General features: G+C 43.5%; 1 protein-coding gene across 5 annotated transcripts in view; it reads right to left on the bottom strand.

Moving 5' to 3' along the window:
• sema6bb (sema domain, transmembrane domain (TM), and cytoplasmic domain, (semaphorin) 6Bb) overlaps positions 1-24,722 on the bottom strand; it is a 144,463-nt gene that overhangs the window by 17,564 nt on the left and 102,177 nt on the right. For all 5 annotated transcript variants that reach the window (XM_055861467.1, XM_055861466.1, XM_055861465.1 and 2 more), the window contains exons 14-16: positions 23,567-23,707; positions 22,760-22,837; positions 19,813-19,871 (exon numbers count right to left, since the gene is read on the bottom strand). In XM_055861467.1, coding sequence (XP_055717442.1) covers positions 19,813-19,871; positions 22,760-22,837; positions 23,567-23,707 — 278 coding nt within the window. The remainder of the gene's footprint in view (positions 1-19,812; positions 19,872-22,759; positions 22,838-23,566; positions 23,708-24,722) is intronic.

Consider the following 24,722-nt stretch of genomic DNA (forward strand, 5'->3'; position numbering starts at 1 on the left):
GATATGGATACCTACAGCGCGTAAGCAGGCAACATCATATTTTTGATGCACAAAGATAGTCACTCGTTGGACATTCAATGTTGCAATTAAGTCATACATCCCTACCAACCTAAAGATGAATTTGATACCCCCCATGTAGCTAGAGCTCAAACACAGAACGTATCAAAGCTTACCTTGAATGTTTGCTGATCAATAACAGTAGGTCACAGGCGGACAAATAAGATATCCTCATGATCTGTGGCGTCTTGGCTTTCGTTGTGTATCAACGGATTCTGTGTTTATTTCATTTATGCTTCACAACACTGACCGGAATGTAGATAGCAGCCATCTTGAAATGAGGTCATCGGCTCGGCCTGCCCTTATAAATGTGTTTGCCCATATATGGTAGTAAGTCATTCCAAAGATTTGAAGGTACCGATCAATAACCAATATACTCAGCTTTCCACAGACACCCTGCTTTTGCAGATAGGGGCTACCGTTCTCATACCAGACTGAATAAAAAAAATCAAAAATCAAATAGGGTCCCCAAATATGTGGACTTTACATTTAAGAACATAACATTAATAGGAAAATAATAAAATAATAACAAATAGGCTACACCAACATTAGTTTCCATTCATACAGTAGATTTGACATGGTAAACGATGAAATACTTTATTTCTATTGTAAATCGCCCTTAGTCTGTTTGAAAAAGTTGTTCCAATACCAACTAGAGGGCGAATGTACAGTACCAGTCATAAGTTTGGACACATCTACTCATTCATGGGTTTTTCTTTATTGTTTACTATTTTCTACATTGTAGAATAATAGTGAATACATCAAAAATATGAAGTAACCAAAAAAGTGTGAAATGTCTTTCCTTCTTAATGCGTTTGAGCCAATCAGTTGTGTTGTGACAAGGTAGGTGTGGTATACAGAAGATAGCCTTATTTGGTAAAGACAAAGTCCATATGGGAAGAACAGCTCAAATAAGCAAAGAGAAACGACAGTCCATCAATACATTAAGACATCAAGGTCAGTCAATCTGGACCATTTCAAGAACTTTGAAAGTTTCTTCAAGTACAGTTGCGAAAACCACCAAGCACTATGCAGTGGTGTAAAGTACTTAAGTAAAAATACTTTAAAGTACTACTTATGTCGTTTTTTGGGGATATCTGTACTTTACTTTACTATTTCTATTTTTGAAAACTTTTACTCCACTACATTCCTAAAGAAAATAGTGTACTTTTTACTCTTTACATTTTCCCTGACACCCAAAGGTACTTGTTACAGTTTGAATGCTTAGCAGGACAGGAAAATTGTCTAACTCACGCACTTATCAAAATAACCTCCCTGGTTATCCCTACTGCCTCTGATCTGGCAGACTCACTCAACACAAATGCTTCGTTTGTAAATTACATCTGACTGTTGAAGTGTGCCCCTGGCTTTCCGTAAATGTTTTTTTTTTTAAGTGCCGTCTGGGTTGCTTAATATAAGGAATTTGAAATGATTTATACTTTTACTTTTGATAGTTAATTATATTTAATTAAAGCCAAATACTTTTAGACTTTTACTCAAGTAGTATTTTACTGGGTGACTTTCACTTTTACTTGAGTAATTTTTTTTAAGGTATCTTTACTTTTACTCAAGTATGACAATTGGGTACTTTTCCACCACTGGCGCAATGATGAAACTGGCTCTCATGAGGACTGCCACAGGAAAGGAAGACCCAGAGTTACTTCTGCTGCAGAGCATTAGAATTACCAGCATCAGAAATTGCAGCCCAAATAAATGCTTCACAGAGTTCAAGTAACAGACATATCTCAACATCAACTGTTCAGAGGAGATTGCGTGAATCAGGCCTTCAGGGTCGAATTGCTGCAAAGAAACCACTACTAAATGACACCAATAATAAGAAGAGACTTGCTTGGGCCAAGAAACATGAGCAATGGACATTAGACCGGTGGAAATATGTCCTTAGGTCTGATGAGTCCAAATTTTAGATTTTTGGTTCCAACCTCGGTGTCTTTGTGAGACGCAGAGTAGGTGAACGGATGATCTCTGCATGTGTGGTTCCCACCGTGAAGCATGGAGGAGGTGTGGTGGTGCTTTGCTTGTGACACTGTCAGTGATTTATTTAGAATTCAAGGCACACTCAAGGCAGCATGGTTACAACAGCATTCTGCAACAATACGCTATCCCATCTGGTTTGCGCTTAGTGGGACTATCATTTGTTTTTTCAACAGGACAATGACCCAACACACCTCCAGGCTGTGTAAGGGCTATTTGACCAAGAAAGAGAGTGATGGAGTGCTGCATCAGATGACCTGGCCGCCACAATCACCCAACCTCAACCCAATTGAGATGGTTTGGGATGAGTTGGACCGCAGAGTGAAGGAAAAGCACCCAACAAGTCCTCAGCATATGTGGGAACTCCTTCAAGACTGTTGGGAAAGCATTCCAGGTGAAGCTGGTTGAGAGAATGCCAAGAGTGTGCAAAGCTGTCATCAAGGCAAAGGGTGGCTAGAATAATCTAAAATCTAAAATATATTTTGATTTGTTTAACACTTTTTTAGTTACTAAATTATTCCATATGTGTTATTTCATAGTTTTGAGGTCTTCACTATTATTCTACAATGTAGAAAATAGTAAAAATAAAGAAAAATCCTTGAATGAGTAGGTGTGTCCAAACTTTCTACTGGTACTGCATCTTGAAAGACTTTGTTTGCAAGCAGGACTAATGTAACACTGACATCTTTTAGGGAGCGGTAATGGTGACCAATAATGGTTGCAATTGAGATCAGCTGTGCGGGTGAATTTAGCGTGTATTGATGGTTTAACGAGACATCAGCTTGTGATAATCTTAGTGCGATCGATGGTTGCAATAGGCCCCTTGTGATTTGGTTTATTTTCCATTAGGCTACATTCTGTAGGCTAACCGTTAGCCTACCCATTGTTACACAATGAAAGGTGTGAAAACTAATGATAGGCTGCTATGTTTCCCTGGCTGAGTTGATGAGCTGATTTGGGCCATCAGTTGATTGACAGATGTAGGCCTACTGTAGAACGATACATTTTCCTCCAGTGTGGATGCTCATCCACGTTTTATAGTTAGGCAGCAGGCTATGTATAATGTATCAATATAGTTCTGGTCTTTGGTGTAGATTGAAAGCCTGTATTGTGTGGCTTTAATATTTCATTTCATAAAGCTGTCAAGTTGTTTATGCATTTGAGTCTATCCAAAGACAATTTTGGTGAGCTGAGACACTTTATTTAAATCTTTTTAAGAAGTAAAATGAATAGTCTGATCATTTACACATCAAAGAAACCACAATTAACTTTTGGACCTAATGTAGGCTCAGGCTGGTCACTACAGTATAATCACCCAGCATTGGGTGTGAACTCATGAGGCTTTGACCCTGGAGCGTGCTACGTAGACCACTGCACTACGTCAGTTCACAATGCTCTAGCAAGCACTAAGAATACTATGAATACTGATGATATATAGGTGCGTCGTTTTTTAATGATTTTATTTTAAGCTTTCCCGAAACCTTAACCACTCGGAATTAATGCCTAAACTGTTAACATTTGAGTTGTTTCTGTTTTAACTCTGTATCCATGCGGAATTAACCCTGTAACCACACAGAATGAATGCATCAAAAATAGACCTTCATCTATGAGTCAAAGGGCAGTAGGCTGGACTCAAACCCATGTTGACTCTGGCATATGTGTGCCGGGTCAGTGGCTGGAACCGCTGGAACACACAGGCATTGTGGAAAACCAATAATTGACTCTGCCTATTGCTTGCCTTCAACATATAATAAAACAATCGATCTAAAACAATTGCTTTTCCCTAACATAAAATACATCTACCCCCTACAAATATGTCCATTTATTATAAACCACATTAGAATTCACACGAGATGCACTGTAGCCTGCATGTACCCTAAATAAGGTAGAATGGAGGTATGGTGGGCATTGTATATACAACCCCCACTTCCAGCTGCCCCCTGGCGGCGGTTATAAATATTTCTTCAGCTATTCAAATCTTCCTGCTGCAGGATTATTTTCCTCCTGCACAAAAGGGATCAAATTAAGATCTGACATCTGTAGAACGCAGTTAACCATCACCAGATCAGCACTCTGCAGTTCGACATGAATGTGTATCGTTGGGGTTCTTTATTTCCTGTTGACATGCAGCAGCCCAATGGTGGTGTGTTAGCCAGCGGTTGGGCCCCTCACGACCACTGTTTGCTCTCTCTGATACCAGCTGACGGATAAGAGCTGCTAGCCTATCAGTTTTCACCCTGCTATCTGGTCCCTCTCTGCTCTCCCTGCTCTCTCTCTCCTGCAGGTGGCTGACACACGACTACCCATCTCTCCTGCCTCTCTCTCCTCATCACACTCCTCACAGGAGAGACCCACGTGAAAGAGCAGAAGCCATCCAGGAGTCCTCACATCTCTCCAGATATTCAGGATTGATGCTGCACTCTTTGAAACGAACTGCACCCACCCCCTTCCCACCACCCGCTCATCCTCTGCGGAGGAACGTAGGCCCTCACATTTCACAAACCCGCACCTCTTGTGTAGCGATGGGCGTCAGTCAGAGCTGCAGTTCAAGCATCTCAGATCTTTGCTCCATGGCTGAGATGTGTGTGTGCAATGGTAGGCTGGCGTCTGCTGTGTGTGGGTCGCGTCACCCTCCCGCTCGTTGTGTGAGGAGCGGAGCGAAGACAGCCAAGCAGGGATGACTTCAGCGTAGTCAAGGTCACCAAGCTCTCCCATAGCAGACTTCTGCAGTGTCTCAGCCGGGTTCAGCATCAGGGAACACATTTGTCATCTGGAGGTTTAAAAGCTGTACTTACTACTCCCACAATGTAAATATAAAGCACTAATCTTTATCCCGATGTAAATATATAGCACTAGTCTTTACTGGCTCCTTTCAGGCCTCAAAGAGGAACACTCCCTAACCCACACCAACCCGCACCAATTAGAATGACCCGATGTCGTAAATTTGCCAACTAATTTTCTCTCCCTCCCGCTTCCACTCCCCCGGAGTCCTTGCTCTGCAGTTGTCACCCGCTAACATCACGCAACTGCTTCGGTTCACTCATGCTCTCGCTTCATTGATGTGCTGTGGACCTCAATTAAACTGATTGCAACCCGCTGTTCTCCAAGTCAAAACACCGGCTTACTTCTGAAAATATTTTCACAGTGCCATAATTGCTTCCATCTGTAACTGCTCGGCTCGCTGGTGAAGGCATGTCATTATGCCTGAGTGCTTTCACGGCGGCGGGGAAGGAGCGAGTGGCGAGAGAGTGACAAAGGAGCGTAAGAGTTGACTATTGCCTTTTGTCTTTGTTCACACCAGTAGTGGTACGTGGGTAAAATCGCTGGGGAAGCAAAGCCAGAAAATAATCCATATTACAACCTATGTGTTGTGATAAGTGCGTTGTTTGCTCTATAACCTGTTAGTTCATATGCCTTGACACCGTGATATACAGTATAGGCCTAAGGCCGAGACAATAAGAAGACATAGTGGCAGAATAAATTCAACCACACATTTGTTTCATTAAAAAACTGGAGAGCAACCTCTGTCCGGTGAAGTCCACAAAGCATATTGCATGTAACAAACAGTTACATCATCTACAGCATGGTCAAGCAAGTTGATGTTTCTGACATTTTTTGACTACTAAACAACTATTAATTTAGAACGACGTAGAGTTACCGCAAGTCGCAAAGAAAACAGAAGCTGCCGCCACTATTCCAGCACCATTTCAACATCATCAAATAATCTATGCTTAGTCTAAAAAAGTGACAAGTCAAAGATACCAAAAACTATTTAGTCCAATAAACATAAGCTAGATATGATGCTGCTGTCTATGGATCTGATTTCTGTGTGTGTGTCTGTGCGCGTGCCTGTGTGTTTGTGCAAGTAGAAAAAGGTTGACTCCCCCGACTTGTAGAGAAACGCCAGTGCCATCCTTCTCTCTTTCATGTTGACGAAACGGTCTATCACTCTGCCATACAGTACACAAATGTATTTGTTGTTGTCCTGCTACCTGGCTGAAATGCTTTCTCGCTAGCCTAACTTAATTTGATGGACAACGTTAGCTAGTTAATATTAGCATTCTACATCTATCCACATAATGAACTTCCATCCTCTCAAGCCAGGGGCACAACAATGTATGAATTAATGGTTAGATCAGAATCACAAGTTATAATCATTGGCCAGTATGGAGAATTAAGTAAAACCACAAGTCCAAATCCCTATCTCCATCAAATAAAATCGCATTCTCACATATGTGTTCCTCTTGTCCAGGTGGGAAAGGGTAGTGTGGAGTGCAATAGAGATTGCATCGTCTGTGGATCTGTTGGGGCGGTATGCAAATTGGAGGGGGTCTAGGGTTTCTGGGATAATGGTGTTGATGTGAGCAATGACCAGCCTTTCAAAGCACTTCATGGCTACAGACGTGAGTGCTACGGGTCGGTAGTCATTTAGGCAGATTACCTTAATGTTCTTGGGCACAGGCACTATGGTGCTCTGCCTAAAACATGTTGGTATTACAGACTTGGACAGGGAGAGGTTGAAAATGTCAGTGAAGACATGCTCGCAGTACACGTCCCGGTAATCCGTCTGGCCCTGCGGCCTTGGGAATGTTGACCTGTTTAAAGGTCTTACTCAAATTGGCTGCGGAGAGCGTGATCACACAGTCTTCCGGAACAGCTGGTGCTCTCATGCATGTTTCAGTGTTATTTGCCTCAAAGAGAGCATAGAAGTAGTTTAGCTCGTCTGGTAGGCTCGTGTCACTGGGCAGCTCTCGGCTGTGCTTCCCTTTGTAGTCTGTATTTGTATTTGTATTTTGTATTTATTATGGATCCCCATTAGCTGCTGACAAAGCATCAGCTACTCTTCCTGGGGTCCAGCAAAATTAAGGCAGCTTATACAATTTTAAAACATTACAATACATTCACATCACACTGTGTGCCCTCAGGCCCCTACTCCACCACTACCACCTATCTACAATACTAAATCCATGTGTATGTATAGTGCGTTTGTTATTGTGTGTGTATGTGTATGTGTGTGTGTGTGTGTGCCAATGTTTGTGTTGCTTCACAGTCCCCGCTGTTCCATAAGCTGTTTTTTAAATCTATTTTTTAAATGTAATTTTACTGTTTGCATCAGTTACTTGATGTGGAATAGAGTTCCATGTAGTCATGGCTCTATGTAATACTGTGTGCCTCCCATAGTCTGTTCTGGACTTGGGGACTGTGAGGAGACCTCTTGTGGCATGTTTTGTGGGGTATGGATGGGTGTCCAAGCTGTGTGCCAGTAGTTTAGACAGAAATAAAAGTAGTGATGAAGTCAATCTCTCCTCCACTTTCAGCCAGGAGAGATTGACATGCATATTATTAATATTAGCTCTCTGTGTACATCCAAGGTCCAGCCGTGCTGCCCTGTTCTGAGCCAATTGCAATCTTCCACTTTTTTTGTGGCACCGGACCACACGACTGAACAGTAGTCAAGGTGGGGCCTGTAGGTCCTGCCTTGTTGATAGTGTTGTTAAGAAGGCAGAGCATCGCTTTGTTATAGACAGACTTCTCCCCATCTTAGCTACTACTTCATCAATATGTTTTGACCATGACAGTTTAAATTCTAGTGTTACTCCAAGCAGTTTAGTCATCTCAACTTGCTCAATTTCCACATTATTACAAGATTTAGTTGAGGTTTAGGGTTTAGTGAGTGTTTTGTTCCAAATACAATGCTTTTAGTTGTAGAAATATTTAGGGCTAACTTAATCCTTGCCACCCACTCTGAAACTGTAGTAGCTGGCTTGTATAGTGTTGAGTCATCCGCATACATAAAAACTCTGGCTTTACTCAAAGTCAGTGGCATGTCGTTAGTAAAAATTGAAAATAGCAAGGGGCCTAAACATCTACCCTGGGGAATTCCTGATTCTAACTGGATTATATTTGATAGGCTTCCCTTAAAGATCACCGTCTGTGTTCTGTTAACTCTTTATCCACATTATAGCAGGGAGTGTAAAGCCATAACACATCAGTTTCTCCAGCAGCAGACTATGATCAATAATGCCAAAAGCTGCACTGAGGTCTAACAAGACAGCCCCCACAATAATTTTATCATCAATTTCTCTCAGCCATCAGTCATTTGTGTAAGTGCTGTGCTTGTTGAGTGTCTTTCCCTATAAGCATGCTGAAATTCTGTTGTTGATTTGTTTACTGTAAAATAGCATTGTATCTGGTCAAACATTTTTTCCCCCAGAGGTTTACTAAGGGTTGGTAACAGGCTGATTGGTCAGCTATTTGAGCCGGGGGCTTTACTATTCTTGGGTAGCGAAATGACTTTAGCTCCTTCCAGGCCTGAGGACACACGCTCTCCAGTAGGCTTACATTGAAGATGTGGCAAATAGGACTGGCAATATCATCTGCTATTATCCTCAGTAATCCAGATTGTCAGACCCCGGTGGCTTGTCATTTTTGACAGACAACAATAATTTTTTCACCTCTTCCACACTGACTTTACGGAATTGAAACGTACAATTCTTGTCTTTCATAATTTGGTCTGATATACTTGGATGTATATTGTCAACGTTTGTTGCTGGCATGTCATCCCTAAGTTTGCTTATCTTGCCAATGAAAAAGTCATTACAGTAGTTTGCAATATCAGTGGGCTTTGTGATTCAATGAATGAAGGAGCTGGCTTTTTTTGCCCAAAATTTCATTTAAGGTGCCCCAAAGCTTTTTACTATCATTCTTTATTTAATTTATCTTTGTTTCATAGTGTAGTTGATTTTTATTTAGTTTAGTCACATGATTTCTTATTTTGCAGTACGTTTGCCAATTATTTGGGCTTCCAGACTTAATGCCATACCTTTTGCCTCATCCCTCTCAACCATACAACCATTTCAATTCATCATCAATCCAAGGGGATTTAACAGTTTTTACAGTCATTTTCTTAATGAGTGCGTGCTTATTAGTAACTGGAATAAGTAGTTTCATAAATGCATCAAGTGCAGCGCCTGGTTGCTCCTCATTACACACCGCAGACCAGCAAACATTCTTTACATCATCAACATATGTCTGTAATAGTTTGCAAGCCCTACCACATCTGACGAGCATCAGAGTCGGTGTAGTACGATATGATCTTAGTCCTGTATTGACGCTTTGCCTGTTTGATGGTTTGTCGGAGGGCATAGCGGGATTTCTTAAAAGCTTCTGGGTTAGAGTCCCACTCCTTGAAAGCGGCAGCTCTAGCCTTTAGCTCAGTGCGGATGTTGCTTGTAATCCATGGCTTCTGGTATGTACGTACGGTCACTGTGGGGATGATGTCATCAATGCACTTATTGATGAAGCCAATCACTGATGTGGTGTACTTCTCAATGCTATCGGAGGCATCCCGGAAAATATTCCAGTCTGTGCTAGCAAAACAGTCCTGTAGCTTAGCATCTGCTTCATCTGACCACTTTCTTATTGATCTAGTCACTGGTGCTTCCCCGCTTTAATTTTTGTTTGTAAGCAGGAATCAGGAGGATATAATTATGGTTAGATTTGCCAAATGGAGGATGAGCGAGAACTTTGTATGTGAAGTAAAGATGGTCCAGTGTTTTTTTCCCTCTGGTTGCACATTTAACATGCTGATAGAAATTTGGTAAAACGGATTTAAGTTTCCCTGCATTAAAGTCCCCGGCTACTAGGAGCGCCGCCTCTGGGTGAGCGTTTTCTTGTTTGCTTATGGTGAAATACAGCTAATTCAATGCTGTCTTAGTGCCAGCTTTTGACTGTGGTGGTATGTAAACAGCTACGAAAAATACAGATGAAAACTCTCTAGGTAGATAGTGTGGTCTACAGCTTATCATGAGATACTCTACATCTGGTGAGCAATAGCTCGAAACTTCCTTAGATATTGTGCACCAGCTGTTATTAACAAAAATACATAGGCCGCCGCCCCTTGTCTTTCCAAGACGCCGCTGTTCTATCCTGCCGGTACAGCGTATAACCAGCCAGCTGTATGTTAATAGTGTTGTCGTTCGTCGTTCAAGTATTACAGTTTTAAATGTCCCGTTGGCAGTTTAATCTTCCGCGTAAATCATCGATTTTATTCTCCAAAGATTGCACGTTTGCTAGCAGAATGAAGGAAGTGAGGGTGGATTCGATCGCCTACAAATTCTCAGAAGGCAGCCCGCCGTCTGGCCCCTTATTCTCTGCCTCCTCTTCACGCAAATCACGGGGATCTGGGCCTGTTCCCGAGAAAGCAGTATATCCTTTGCGTCGGGCTCGTCGGACTCGTGAAAGGAAAAAAAGGATTCTGCTGGTCCATGGTGAGTAATCTCAGTCCTGATGTCTAGAAGTTATTTTCGGTTATAAGAGACGGTAGCGGCAACATTATGTACAAAATAAGTTTTAAAAAAAAAGTTACAAACAACGCAAATAAACTAACAAGAAACAATAGATTGGGGACGTCTGCCTTCCTCTCCGGAGCCATTTTAGAGCTAGCTCCATTTGACAGCTCCATCCATGTATAATTTAGGAAAAGGCCAGTTTTAGCTAGCTAGCTAGCCACTGGAGGGCAGAAACACAAAGAGATGCAACAATTCAAGTTGTTTCTGTCAATGACGTATGCTCTCGATGCGATTGGAGAGAAGCCAAATCCAAACTTGCTTCCCTTGACACTTTTTTTTGGTGCACCAGCACCATTCACAGTTGAGGTGACAACAATGTCATACTCTTTGCACCAGACAGCATCAGATAGATGGTCTACACATACAGAGACAGAGGGGCACTGTTTTGCTCGCTCGGATGCTTTCTCCGGTGAGATACATTCAGCCTCTTGTGAATTGAAGGAAAATTATGAAACACAGAGAGCCAAAAGAAAAATAATTGTATATGTTTCTTTTTGTTCTTTTTTTGTAATTTTGAATACATGCCACTGGTTCACACAGACGGAAACACACTCGGCTTCCCGGTGACGTCTTTCTGTAAAAAGGCAGATTTGAAATGTGCTGACTTGGAACAACAAGGGATTGTGCCAGTGGGACTCAGTGTTAATTGCGTCTATGAAAATACTGACAAAAATATTTGTCAAACTGTAACAAGTGCGCTGACAGTCGGGAAGCAAGTTCAGGGAGTGAGTGTTTTAATAAATAAAAGAAACAATGACCACGAAACACAAACAACGCACAGATATGAAAACAGAGTCAATAACACCTCAGGAAAGAACCAAGGGGAGTGACAGATATAGGGAAGATAATCAAGGAGGTGATGGAGTCCAGGTGAGTGTCATGAGGTGCAGGTGTGCGAGACGATGGTGACAGGTGTGCAGGATAATTAGCAGCATGACGACCTAGAGGCCGGAGAGGGAGTATATGTGACACAAACACCTATTTCTCAGTGGCAACTGACGAGACAATAACTGACTAAATAGACTCAGAACAAACTATAACTAAAATAATTGTTCATTTCAGTAGACAAAAACGAGACAAGACAAAATCATCTCTGTGACTAAACTATGACTAGTAAGTGGACTGGACAAGAGTTTTTGGAGCGATTGAGAGCTTTTCAGTGTTATTTGTTTGGTCTAATCAAAAGCGTGCATGACATTAGCAGAATTGTAAGGCTTCTCATTGCAATGTTGCAATGCTGTTATTATTGGAAAACAAATATCATGACCAGGCCATTCACAAGTCACCTCTCTGCCCGGCAACCGTACTCCAATCTGGCAGCAAAAAATCATTGATGCAAATAATGCACACGCCATAGCTACTCTCCCGGTGGTACAAGCTCCACGTAGAAAAGTGGAGCCACTTTACTTATCGAGCCAATTCAAACAAGATCGAATACTACATTTCTACACCCACAAGTTGACTCAAGAGACATCTGAAAGTACATCATTCCAATATATAATCTCAGGTAATAACCGATTGATAATTCTAGCTAGTTAGTTTGTTGCAACCTATCAGACCACTACTTATGACAGAACTTTGATTACAATATATCTACAGTATAACTAAATGGTCAAGACTGCGACCATTTAGTCACATTTTGCAACCCTTTGACTTGGCTGTGCGAGTAAAACATTTAATTAGTCGCATCAGTGCGAGCTGAACATTCATTACAAGGTCACCTCAATCAAATGTCTGAAATTGTTGTATTTTTTTGGTGGTTAAAACCATTATTTGGTCCAACAGTAAAGTACATTATCCTCATTATTCCTGTAATGAAAGTGTCAGCTCAGCCCCTATGCCTGTTTCCCTAGGGCCTGTTTCACTAGAGAATGTTTCCATAGGGCCTGTTTCCATAGGGCCTGCTGCTGTGAGGAGTGAGCCTCTCCCTCTCCCCCGACAATCACTGGATGATGTTGCACATCAAAATATCTTGTATCATGGATTCCTGCTTAGACATGTTAGATGAAATGACGTACTTATTGAATAGCCATCGCAGTAGTCTATTACACAGTCTAAAGCACTGAATGACTTTATAAGGTGATTACACATTTTTTCGACAACATTCATGTGTCAAGTTTTCTGAGGGTGAGGAGAATATTTCATCAATGTCCCACCAAACATACATGGTTCCCACGTTCTCAGAACATACGATAATGTTCTAGCCATGTTTCATGGGAACTTAAAAAAAAAAAAATCATTACACAACATGTCTTGTTACTGTTGCCAAGCCAATCAAGGCCCTGATTGGTGAACTATTGATCCATTCATTGCTCTTTGTCTGTTGGCAAGGTTAGGGATACTCAGATACACAGTGCTTTTAAGATACTGTGTTTTCAATGTATATATTTGACATTAATGATTACATTGTGCATGTTCAATTAATCTTCATCATCTTCTTGAAATCCACATCACATACTATGTACAGTGGGGAGAACAAGTATTTGATACACTGCCGAATTTGCAGGTTTTCCTACTTACAAAGCATGTAGAGGTCTGTAATTTTTATCATAGGTACACTTCAACTGTGAGAGACGGAATCTAAAACAAAAATCCAGAAAATCACATTGTATGATTTTTAAGTAATTAATTTGCATTTTATTGCATGACAAAAGTATTTGATACATCAGAAAAGTAGAACTTAATATTTGGTACAGAAACCTTTGTTTGCAATTACAGAGATCATATGTTTCCTGTAGTTCTTGACCAGGTTTGCACACACTGCAGCAGGGATTTTGGCCCACTCCTCCATACAGACCTTCTCCAGATCCTTCAGGTTTCGGGGCTGTCGCTGGCCAATACGGACTTTCAGCTCCCTCCAAAGATTTTCTATTGGGTTCAGGTCTGGAGACTGGCTAGGCCGCTCCAGGACCTTGAGATGCTTCTTAAGGAGCCACTCCTTAGTTACCCTGGCTGTGTGTTTCGGGTTGTTGTCATGCTGGAAGACCCAGCCACGACCCATCTTCAATGCTCTTACTGAGGGAAGGAGGTTGTTGGCCAAGATCTTGCGATACATGGCCCCATCCATCCTCCCCTCAATACGGTGCAGTCGTCCTGTTCCCTTTGCAGAAAAGCATCCCCAAAGAATGATGTTTCCACCTCCATGCTTCACGGTTGGGATGGTGTTCTTGGGGTTGTATTCATCCTTCTTCTTCCTCCAAACACGGCGAGTGGAGTTTAGACCAAAAAGCTCTATTTTTGTCTCCTCAGACCACATAACCTTCTCCCATTCCTCCTCTGGATCATCCAGATGGTCATTGGCAAACTTCAGACGGGCCTGGACATGCGCTGGCTTGAGCAGGGGGACCTTGCGTGCGCTGCAGGATTTGAATCCATGACGGAGTAGTGTGTTACTAATGGTTTTCTTTGAGACTGTGGTCCCAGCTCTCTTCAGGTCATTGACCAGGTCCTGCCGTGTAGTTCTGGGCTGATCCCTCACCTTCCTCATGATCATTGATGCCACACGAGGTGAGATCTTGCATGGAGCCCCAGACCGAGGGTGATTGACCGTCATCTTGAACTTCTTCCATTTTCTAATAATTGCGCCAATAGTTGTTGCCTTCTTAACAAGCTGCTTGCCTATTGTCCTGTAGCCCATCCCAGCCTTGTGCAGGTCTACAATTTTATCCCTGATGTCCTTACACAGCTCTCTGGTCTTGGCCATGGAGAGGTTGGAGTCTGTTTGATTGAGTGTGTGGACAGGTGTCTTTTATACAGGTAACGAGTTCAAACAGGTGCAGTTAATACAGGTAATGAGTGGAGAACAGGAGGGCTTCTTAAAGAAAAACGAACAGGTCTGTGAGAGCCGGAATTCTTACTGGTTGGTAGGAGATCAAATACTTATGTCATGCAATAAAATGCAAATTAATTACTTAAAAATCATACAATGTGATTTTCTGGATTTTTGTTTTAGATTCCGTCTCTCACATTTACATGCTTTGTAAATAGGAAAACCTGCAAAATCGGCAGTGTTTCAAATACTTGTTCTCCCCACTGTATATCCTAAATTGAAAAGTAACAAAAATGGATGTAGCATGGATGTTTATACTTGGTGGGATGTTGATGGAATATTCTCCCAATCCTCAGAAAACTGAACACAGGAATGTTCTTGCAACGTTCTCATAAAACATGTCAGGAACATTAATATCTTATATTCTGAGAACATGGTAATCATGTTCTGTGTATTTGTGGTGGAACATTGATGGAATATTCTCATAACATAATGCTCACATTGTATATAGACTTATTTTTCTACTGTATTATTGACTGTATGTTTGTTTTATTCCATGTGTAACTCTGTGTTGTTGTATGTGTCCAACTACTTTGCTTTATCTTGGCCAGGTCGCAATTCTAAATGAGAACTTGTTCTCAACTTGCCTACCTGGTTAAATAAAGGTGAAATAAAATATATAAAAATAACCTTCAGAGAACTTGACACATGAATGTTCTTGCAACGTTAATGAAACGAGTCATCAATACTGTATATTCTGAGAACATTAACCACATTCTAGATTAGTTCTGTTTGACATTAAGGGAATGTTCTCCTAACTTTAACACGAAAACATGCTTAAAATGTTCTCAGAAGGTTTTTGCTGACATACAGTTGAAGTTGGAAGTTTACATACACTTAGGTTGGAGTCATTAAAACTTGTTTTTCAATCACTCCACAAATTTCTTGTTAAAACAAACTATAGTTTTGGCAAGTCGGTTAGGACATGTACTTTGTGCAAGACACAAGTCATTTTTCCAACAATTGTTTACAGACAGATTATTTCACTTATAATTCACTATCACAATTCCAGTGGGTCAGAAGTTTACATACATGAAGTTGACTGTGCCTTTAAACAGCTTGTTAAATTCCCCAAAATTATGTCATGGCTTTAGAAGCTTCTGATAGGCTAATTGACATCATTTGAGTCAATTGGAGGTGTACCTGTGGATGTATTTCAAGGACTACCTTCAAACTCAGTGCCTCTTTGCTTGACATCATGGGAAATAAAAATAAAAATCAGTCAAGACCTCAGAAAATAGTTGTAGACCTCCGCAAGTCTGGTTCATCCTTGGGAGCAATTTCCAAACGCATGAAGGTACCACGTTCATCTGTACAAACAATAGTACGCAAGTATAAACACCATGGGACCACGCAGCCATCATACCGCTCAGGAAGGACACGCGTTCTGTCTCCTAGAGATTAACATACTTGGGTGCGAAAAGTGCAAATCAATTCCAGAACAACAGCAAAGGACCTTTTGAAGATGCTGGAGGAAACAGGTACAAAAGTATCTATATCCACAGTAAAACGAGTCCTATATTGACATAACCTGAAAGGCCGCTCAGCAAGGAAGAAGCCACTGCTCCAAAACCACCATAAATAAGCCAGACTACGGTTTGCAACTGCACATGGGAACAAAGATCGTACTTCTTGGAGAAATGTCCTCTAGCCTGATGAAACAAAATAGAACTGTTTGGCCATAATGATCATCGTTATGTTTGGAGGAAAAAGGGGGAGACTTGCAAGCCGAAGAACACCATCCCAACCGTGAAGCACGGGATGGCAGCATCATGTTGTGGGGTTGCTTTGCTGCAGGAGGGACTGGTGCACTTCACAAAATAGATGGCATCATGAGGCAAGAAAATGATGTGGATATATTGAAGCAACATCTCAAGACATCAGACAGGAAGTTAAAGCTTGGTCGCAAATGGGTCTTCCAAATGGACAATGACCCCAAGCATACTTCCAAAGTTGTGGCAAAATGGCGTAAGGACAACAAAGTCAAGGTATTGGAGTGGCCATCACAAAGCCCTGACCTCAATCCTATAGAACATTTGTGGGCAGAACTGAAAAAGCGTGTGCAAGCAAGGAGGTTTACAAACCTGACTCAGTTACACCAGCTCTGTTAGGAGGAATGGGCCAAAATTCACCCAACTTATTGTGGGAAGCTTGTGGTAGACTACCTGAAACGTTTGACCCAAGTTAAACAATTTAAAGGCAATACTACCAAATACTAATTCAGTGTATGTAAACTTCTGACCCACTGGGAATGTGATGAAAGAAATAAAAGCTGAAATAAATCATTTTCTCAACTATTATTCTGACATTTCACATTCTTAAAATAAAGTGGTGATCCTAACTGACCTAAGACAGGGAATTTTTACTAGGATTAAATGTCAGGAAAAGTGAAAGACTGAGTTTAAATGTATTTGGCTAAGGTGTACGTAAACTTCCGACTTCAACTGTAGATAGAATGTTCCCATAACTAACGGAAAACTGGACACTCAAACATTAGGGATTACATTACAAAAACATTCTCTCTCCCTTGAATTGTTAGCTGGTACATCACTTTAGGGTTCTAGCCTTTTCTTATTGACTTTGTTTCACATTTTGCGAGAGCTAAAGGTCCCTTACAACAAATGAAATAGTAGATGGTTGAAGTCTAGCCCGACACTTAGCTGAGCTTACCCTGCTGAAACCAATACTCCTGCCAGGCAGGTCACGACCTGGAAAACCTGAACTCTGCGGCCGCGTGGGGCAATAACCGCTGGTAAGTGGAGCTGACATGTTAGATCATCCGTTGACACCAGGGATAAATCCTGCTCATTATTGTTTTTACACCTCTGGAATTTATTACCTGACATGTTTAGAGGAGGTTTCAGAACTGACTGGGCTCAATGTAAACATGATTAGAAGTATACATCCAGCATTAGGCTTAGAAAACTCTGGGGACAGAGTGATTGAGTTGTAGGCTGTGGGTCTGATGCGAGGTAGGATAGGCCCAGGCCCTAAGTATGCAGAGCCACGCGCATGCAAAAGCGCACACACACACACACACACACACACACACACACACACACACACACACACACACACACACACACACACACACACAGAGCTCTGATTGGACTCAACTGACTGAGCAGCCATTCACCACAGGTCAGCTCAATTAAAAGCTGTGTTGTCTACATCTGCTTTGATCAGGCCTGATTTAGAGGAGACAAGCATAACAAGCTCCTGTCCTGATCTCTGAAGAAGATCTCTGTGTTGATGTGTAAAGGAAGAGAGACAGCAACCGCTGCCGTCTTCTCTTGGACTGGGCTGAGGTAGACCACCATGGGATATACTGTGCATGCACTGAACCTTTGATACCACAGAGGGAGAAGTTGAGGTAGAGGGAGAGGGCGAGAGAGTGTGAGAGTGAGAAAGAGAGCGAAAGAAGTGGGAGCAAAAGCGAGGTGAGAGAGTAGGAGCAGGCAGCCTCCATGTGTCACCTGGCAGAGTTACTGCCTCATCACGCTGTTGGTAACGGGAGCATTGACAACTTGGTGACACCAGAGATGGCGGTAGCCTCCTCACTCCATCTGTTGCGCCCCTGTCCAGGACCCCAAGCTCTGCCATGCCTCCGTCCTCACCCCCCTCATCACCTTCTTCCCTCACCCTCTCCCCTCGTCACCTTCTTCCCTCACCCTCAGCTCCTCATCACCATCTTCCCTCACCCTCTCCCTCATGGCTGCAGACTGCTTTATAGATTCACTCCTGATATTTATTTGACTCAAATCGAGCTAAAGAGCAGATGAAAATCGATTCCCCCTCCTTTCCTTCGTGCGGCTACTTTTCTCTGACTAAGGAGCGGGAGAGGCAGTTAAAGGCAAGTTATCAGAACTGTCCATCCATCTCCCTCTGTGGGCCGCCGACAGGCCTGGACTGGGGGGAGGGAGTGTGGTCTGGTTTGCGCTTGGCTGTGGCTTCGGCTGTGTGCAGTGTCACCACTGAGGAGCTGCAGAGCCCAGCTATGCTCCCTCACTCAGGGAGAGTGAGGAGGAGGGAGGGAGAGGGTGATGAATGTTGCATTATCCCATAATTATCCCGTGCGTGCGTGCGTGCGTGCGTGCGTGCGTGCGTGCGTGCGTGCGTGCGTGCGTGCGTGCGTGCGTGCGTGCGTGCGATGGACTTATGTGACAATTCACAGGTTTCAAATAGTAACACTGAATGATGAAAGTCATAACTGGTTTCCTTTCTACTTGCAGCTTTTTGTCTTTTTCAGACTGTCTATTGAGTCTGTTGATGGCTACAGAGATCTGTTTAGACCATCTGAGTGTTGTACACTGGGGAAGCTATGTACTGTAAAAACTAAAATAGCATCAATATCAGACAGAGGAAGAAATTAAAGCACAAGTTCATCACTTTCTAAGACACAGAGCTTAATGATTCTGGCAGCCGATATGATGCTAGCGCATCCTTTTGGCAAGCGTACACAGGGCTATTCAGCACCATTCATCTTGTGACAACCAACAGCACCTTTGTCAGCAGAAGTCAGGACCGCCACGCGTTTGTCATGTCAGTATCAGAACCATTATCTAAGACAGATCAGATGGGAGAATCCTGGCAACATCCTCAAAGAGACGCTGGGTGCTGAGGCTAATGCACCTTTATGTATACTGGCCGACACAGGGTCAAGCAAGCTTAGAGGAAGAGTCACAAGCCACCGGACCAGCACCCCCAGACAGACAGGGACCAGGGTCCAGGGGGGTGCAGAGGGCTCCAGGGGTGAGGGAGCATCTTCAAACAGCCCCTCTGAAGACTTATGTAATAATGATCTGTGTGGCTCTCCAGGTGCATGGCAGATGAACTTGGAGAACTTGAAGAGGCGGAGGATTCATTTGCACGAATGCCTCATCAGAAGTAGCGGTGGGATCAAAAGAGCCAGGGAGTCGAGGAGATTTCTGTCTGAGGGATCGCTTTGCTTTGCTGTGCCGCCGTCATTTTCATATCAGAAAACAACTAGGAAAACATCAAGGCGAGGCTATCCAGAGACGCATAATAATTAACCAGAAGTATAAACAACTACAAAGCAAAGCTACGGAAGAGCAAAAAGAGAGCTTCTGAACATTCCCAAAAGAAAGAGTAAACAGAGGAGAAAACAAATATGGGTAAAACATACATGGGGATTTCTACATCTGCATTGCTTGCTCTTTGGGGTTTTAGGCTGGGTCTGTATAGAATTTTGTGACAACTGCTGATGTAATAAGGGATTTATAAAATACATTTGATTGATTGATTAATGATGATATGGAGCTAGACAGCAGTAGTAGCAGCTGGTAGCATAGAGGTTAAGAGCGCTGGGCTGAAAGGTCACTAGTTCAAATCCCAGCGACGACTAGGTGAGAAATATGTTGATGTGCCCTTGAGCAAGGCAGTCAACCCTAATTGTGCCGGTAAATCGCTCTGGATAAGAGTGTCTGCTAAATTACTTAAATGTAAAATGTAGTGTATGATGTTCTACCCTAGAGTAGGCAGTTATGCAAGAAACACTGAATCAACACAAATACAGCTTAACATTAGAGGATGGCAATAAACAGAAAGAAACACTTCTCTTACCATCACAGTCGCCCAAGTGGGACACGTTCCCATGTTCTATGTCCTGCTCGAACGGCAATCTGGAAGAGGGGAAAGACGATCATTTATCAATCCACACATAAACAATACATAGGCCTACTGCAAGCTTTGGTCACTGACAGAAACCTCTGCTTTTCTCTGGTAAACAAAACATTGTACCAGCAAAGGACAGGAATACTTTTTTTGTGTGGAGTTGAGAGAAATAATACTGTATTGTATATCCCCAACTCTGAAAGCAGGTCTGGATCTTTCAATTCGTATTAAAAAAATAATTGACCATTTCTACTTTTTTAATACGAGACCTTGGAAAATCAAAAGGGGCTTTGACATTATATGATGAAGCGACAAAATTAAAATTAAATTAAAATGGGTGTGTTCCAACGGCAGTGAGACCAGACCAGGTGCATTGACCTCCCCTGGAGACAGCCACCCTTAGTCATGGGCCATATCCACAGAAACATCAGCTAGTTAGACTGTGAATGTATACCATAAAGGTCATCTAAAGAGGAGAAATAACAGCAGTTTGTGCTTCAAAATGGCCCTTGTCCAATGAGGTAATTTAAACATGGGAAGTGCTCAAGGCTAGAGGGAAGGCTGTATCGCCACAGCCACAGCCACAGCCCCAGCCACAGCCACAGCCTCAGCCTCAGCCTCAGCCTCAGCCTCAGCCTCAGCCTCAGCCTCAGCCTCAGCCAGAGACAGCTCACTGGGATGTGTCTCCTGCTCTACAATTAGTTGAAAAGGCCCAAACAACAAGCAGGCCAACAGAGTGTTTCACTGCCTGAGAATAAGTTTACACTGGAAGTGGTTGGAGGGTTATTGTGGATATATTGCTCACCCTGATAGGGTATATTGTGTTGGGTAAATGAAGGCTGCAGGCTGTAATCTTTAGTGTAAGAAGGCAATGTTTTGTCACAATACCCTCAATGGTGAGAATGTGAATAAGTTTAGGGATTTATTGTCCCCGAGTCTAAAGGAGACCAGATTACAGGTACATTTATAATTGAAAGAAATATGAAGGCTAATAAACAGACGCAAAACACCTACAGTAATAAAACAATATCAACAGATAGACTAATCAGTAAGGAGCCTAATTATCTTTGTTCCAATATAGTCCATGTTACAGTCTTACATTGCAAACAACGGGGAGTTTTTTCATCACCCAGCATCGTCTTCACTTTTCCAAATGGAATTTATCCTCAAACTGGAGCATCACTTGATACAGGATCAATGGACAGGTTGACCGCCCTTGCTAAATCAAATCACAACACAGGGCCCTTAATTGTATAACGGTGAGGCTGTAAGGTGCTCTTTAAGGCTCTGTTGTCTGTAACTGCTGGCACTGTACCTGTGTTTGCACACATAATTCAATAAGCAGCCTCTCTAAAAAGAGATTTGATTTCACTGGGCTGGGCGGACGTGAGGCAGAGCGGGAGGGAGTGGGAGGGTTTACAGCCCAGAACAAGAGGTGAGCTGCCAAGACAGCCAGGAATCGTTCTGTGGCAGGCGTACAAGAGCAACGCAACACTGACAAAGATGTACACCCAGCTCTGGAAATCAAGCTGTGTTGAAGAATGCAGCATTGTTGTGAACACACAATGGCAATAGCAGATATCCTGGATGAATACATGTACACAGCTCGCTCTGACAGGATAACTAAATGAGGACATGTTTGCCTAGCCACAGCTTGTGTTGCAGGCTTATAACTGTAGGCTCTGTCAGAGCTTAGGCCTAACACTCAGTATAAATAGAGAGTGTCACAGCAACCCAGGTGGTCCAGGCATCGACTAGACAGAGAACCGGACAGAGAACCGGACAGAGAACCGGACAGAGAACCGGACAGAGAACCAGACAGAGAACCAGACAGAGACCCAGACAGAGACCCAGACAGAGACCCAGACAGAGACCCAGACAGAGACCCAGACAGAGACCCAGACAGAGACCCAGACAGAGAACCAGACAGAGAACCAGACAGAGAACCAGACAGAGAACCAGACAGAGAACCAGACAGAGAACCAGACAGAGAACCAGACAGAGAACCAGACAGAGAACCAGACAGAGACCCAGACAGAGACCCAGACAGAGACCCAGACAGAGACCCAGACAGAGACCCAGACAGAGAACCAGACAGAGAACCAGACAGAGTACCAGACAGAGAACCAGACAGAGTACCAGACAGAGTACCAGACAGAGAACCAGACAGAGACCCAGACCCAGACAGAGACCCAGACAGAGATCCAGACAGAGAACCAGACAGAGAACCAGACAGAGAACCAGACAGAGAACCAGACAGAGAACCAGACAGAGAACCAGACAGAGACCCAGACAGAGATCCAGACAGAGATCCAGACAGAGACCCAGACAGAGATCCAGACAGAGACCCAGACAGAGACCCAGACAGAGACCCAGACAGAGACCCAGACAGAGACCCAGACAGAGACCCAGACAGAGATCCAGACAGAGATCCAGACAGAGATCCAGACAGAGAACCAGACAGAGAACCAGACAGAGAACCAGACAGAGAACCAGACAGAGAACCAGACAGAGTACCAGACAGAGATCCAGACAGAGATCCAGACAGAGATCCAGACAGAGAACCAGACAGAGAACCAGACAGAGAACCAGACAGAGAACCAGACAGAGAACCAGACAGAGAACCAGACAGAGTACCAGACAGAGTACCAGACAGAGTACCAGACAGAGAACCAGACAGAGTACCAGACAGAGACCCAGACAGAGACCCAGACAGAGATCCAGACAGAGATCCAGACAGAGACCAGGTATAGATATGACAGAGGTCAAACGGAAGCCAGACAGAAACAAGACAAAGGTACAGGCCAGACACGGGGCAGGTCGATAGCAGACAGGGACCATGCATAGAACCAGACACAGGCCAGTGCTGTGCCCTCGTTCCCCCCTAGCATCTCACCTGGTCCCGGGCCTGAGGAAGGAGCAGGTGCTTCCTCTGGTCCAGCCACAGTAGGGGTCCCTGGAGGAGATACAGTTCCTGGAGATAAACAGAGTAAACACAGTCTTTAGTGATGCACCACCCAGGGCAGACCGACACCATGGATTCATTGAACACATTACACGTTTGACACATAGGTTACTGTATGTCACGCCTCACTAGGTTTAGAGTCTGCTGGCATCAAGGCAATACGACTCATTGGTGAGTCGTCAGCAAGGCCAAAGAGCAAGAGAGTAAGACGTGTGTGTGTACGTGTGTATGTGCGTGTGTATATGCGTGTGTGTGTTGAACTACTGTGCCGAATAGATTTACTGATCTGTCGAAGAGCACTTGGGGATGTGGTAAAGTAGTTTGGTGCACCGAGGGTAGGCTGTATAAGTTGGCGGATGGTTTAGGGCCTGACTAAAGGTGTGATTGTAATGATTGGTGGTGGGCGGGGCTTAGGATGTGTTACAGATATACTGTATGTGGCTGAGAGGTGTGTGGGGGCTACAGAGGTGTGGGTAAGAGGTGTGTGTGGGCTACAGAGAAATGGGTGAGAGGTGTGTGTGGGCTACAGAGGTGTGGGTGAGGGGTGTGTGTGGGCTACAGAGAAGTCGGTGAGAGGTGTGTGTAATGTGTGTGTGTGTGTGTGTGGAGCTGAAAGGTGTGTGTGATGTGTGTGTGTGTGGAGCTGAAAGGTGTGTGTGATGTGTGTGTGTGGAGCTGAAAGGTGTGTGTGATGTTTGTGTGTGGAGCTGAAAGGTGTGTGTGATGTGTGTGACTTACTTCATGCAGCGTGAGTAGAGCTGGCATCGTGCCACAGGGACCCTGACCACACAAGAGGGGAAGGCCAGCAGCAGAGACTGGCTCACCCAGTCCAGAGTCAGGGACAACAACTGCCTCGCCTGCGGAGAGTCCTCCCCACACCTAAAAACACATACACACACAGAGAGACAGTGAGAGTGTTGCCTTATTGCACCTGCACAACACACAGTCGGCTAAGGCGCACCACACCATGATGAGGTCAAGCTGACCTCATCATATCACACACTAACTGAACACAACACTACTCTACATGATCTCACTGCACATCATATCAACACAACACATCACTGCTTCATTAAGTATAACTCAAACCAGTTTATAACTAAAAGCACAACAATAAAAGGGAAAGCAGTAAAAGGCCTTCGGAAGCATGGAAATGCCTGTTTGTCACAGTGTCATCTTTAGTATGCAGTGTGTTGATGGCTGATGACTGAGGCCTGGGGTTGGATGGGCATCAAAGCCACCAGCTACATCCTGCATTAGCTCTAATTGGTACTTAGCACTTCCATATTATCCAAACACCTGCCTTTGTAGGCTGGATAAATATATATTTATATACATATGTGCACTCCTGCATGGGCTTATTTGGATGGTTTATGGTAATAAACATGGCTGACAGCTGAGGAGTCATTAGGGGAAATTTATCACACACTACAGTACCAAGTTGTTAGTCATACCTCACAGCAAACAAACTGTGAGAAACCAGACTGACGGAAGGAGAGCGCGAGCGATGGGGAGGGAGAAGAGCATGAGCGATGGGAAGGGAGAAGAGAGCGAGAGATGGGGAGGGAGAAGAGAGCGAGAGATGGGGAGGGAGAAGAGAGCGAGAGATGGGGAGGGAGAAAGAACAACTAAACAAGTAAACAAAATAAGTAAGATGGAGACAGGTTGAGAAATAATGAAAGTGTGGCCCATTAATCTCTCCGTTTCCCCCGGGTCATTTCATGGTTCATTACCAGGTCGAAAATATAAAATATAATCATTATGTCAGACAGCCAATCAAAAAACAATTTGGGCTTTGAGGATCTCTATCTGTGATGTGTTCCCGTTGCCCCTGCGATGGTGGCGGGTGCCGTCTATCTACCCTGGGCCCATTAAGGGAGTTCGTCTGGGGTTA

Source organism: Salvelinus fontinalis, chromosome 14, assembly GCF_029448725.1.
Source record: "Salvelinus fontinalis isolate EN_2023a chromosome 14, ASM2944872v1, whole genome shotgun sequence".
NCBI lineage: Eukaryota > Metazoa > Chordata > Actinopteri > Salmoniformes > Salmonidae > Salvelinus > Salvelinus fontinalis.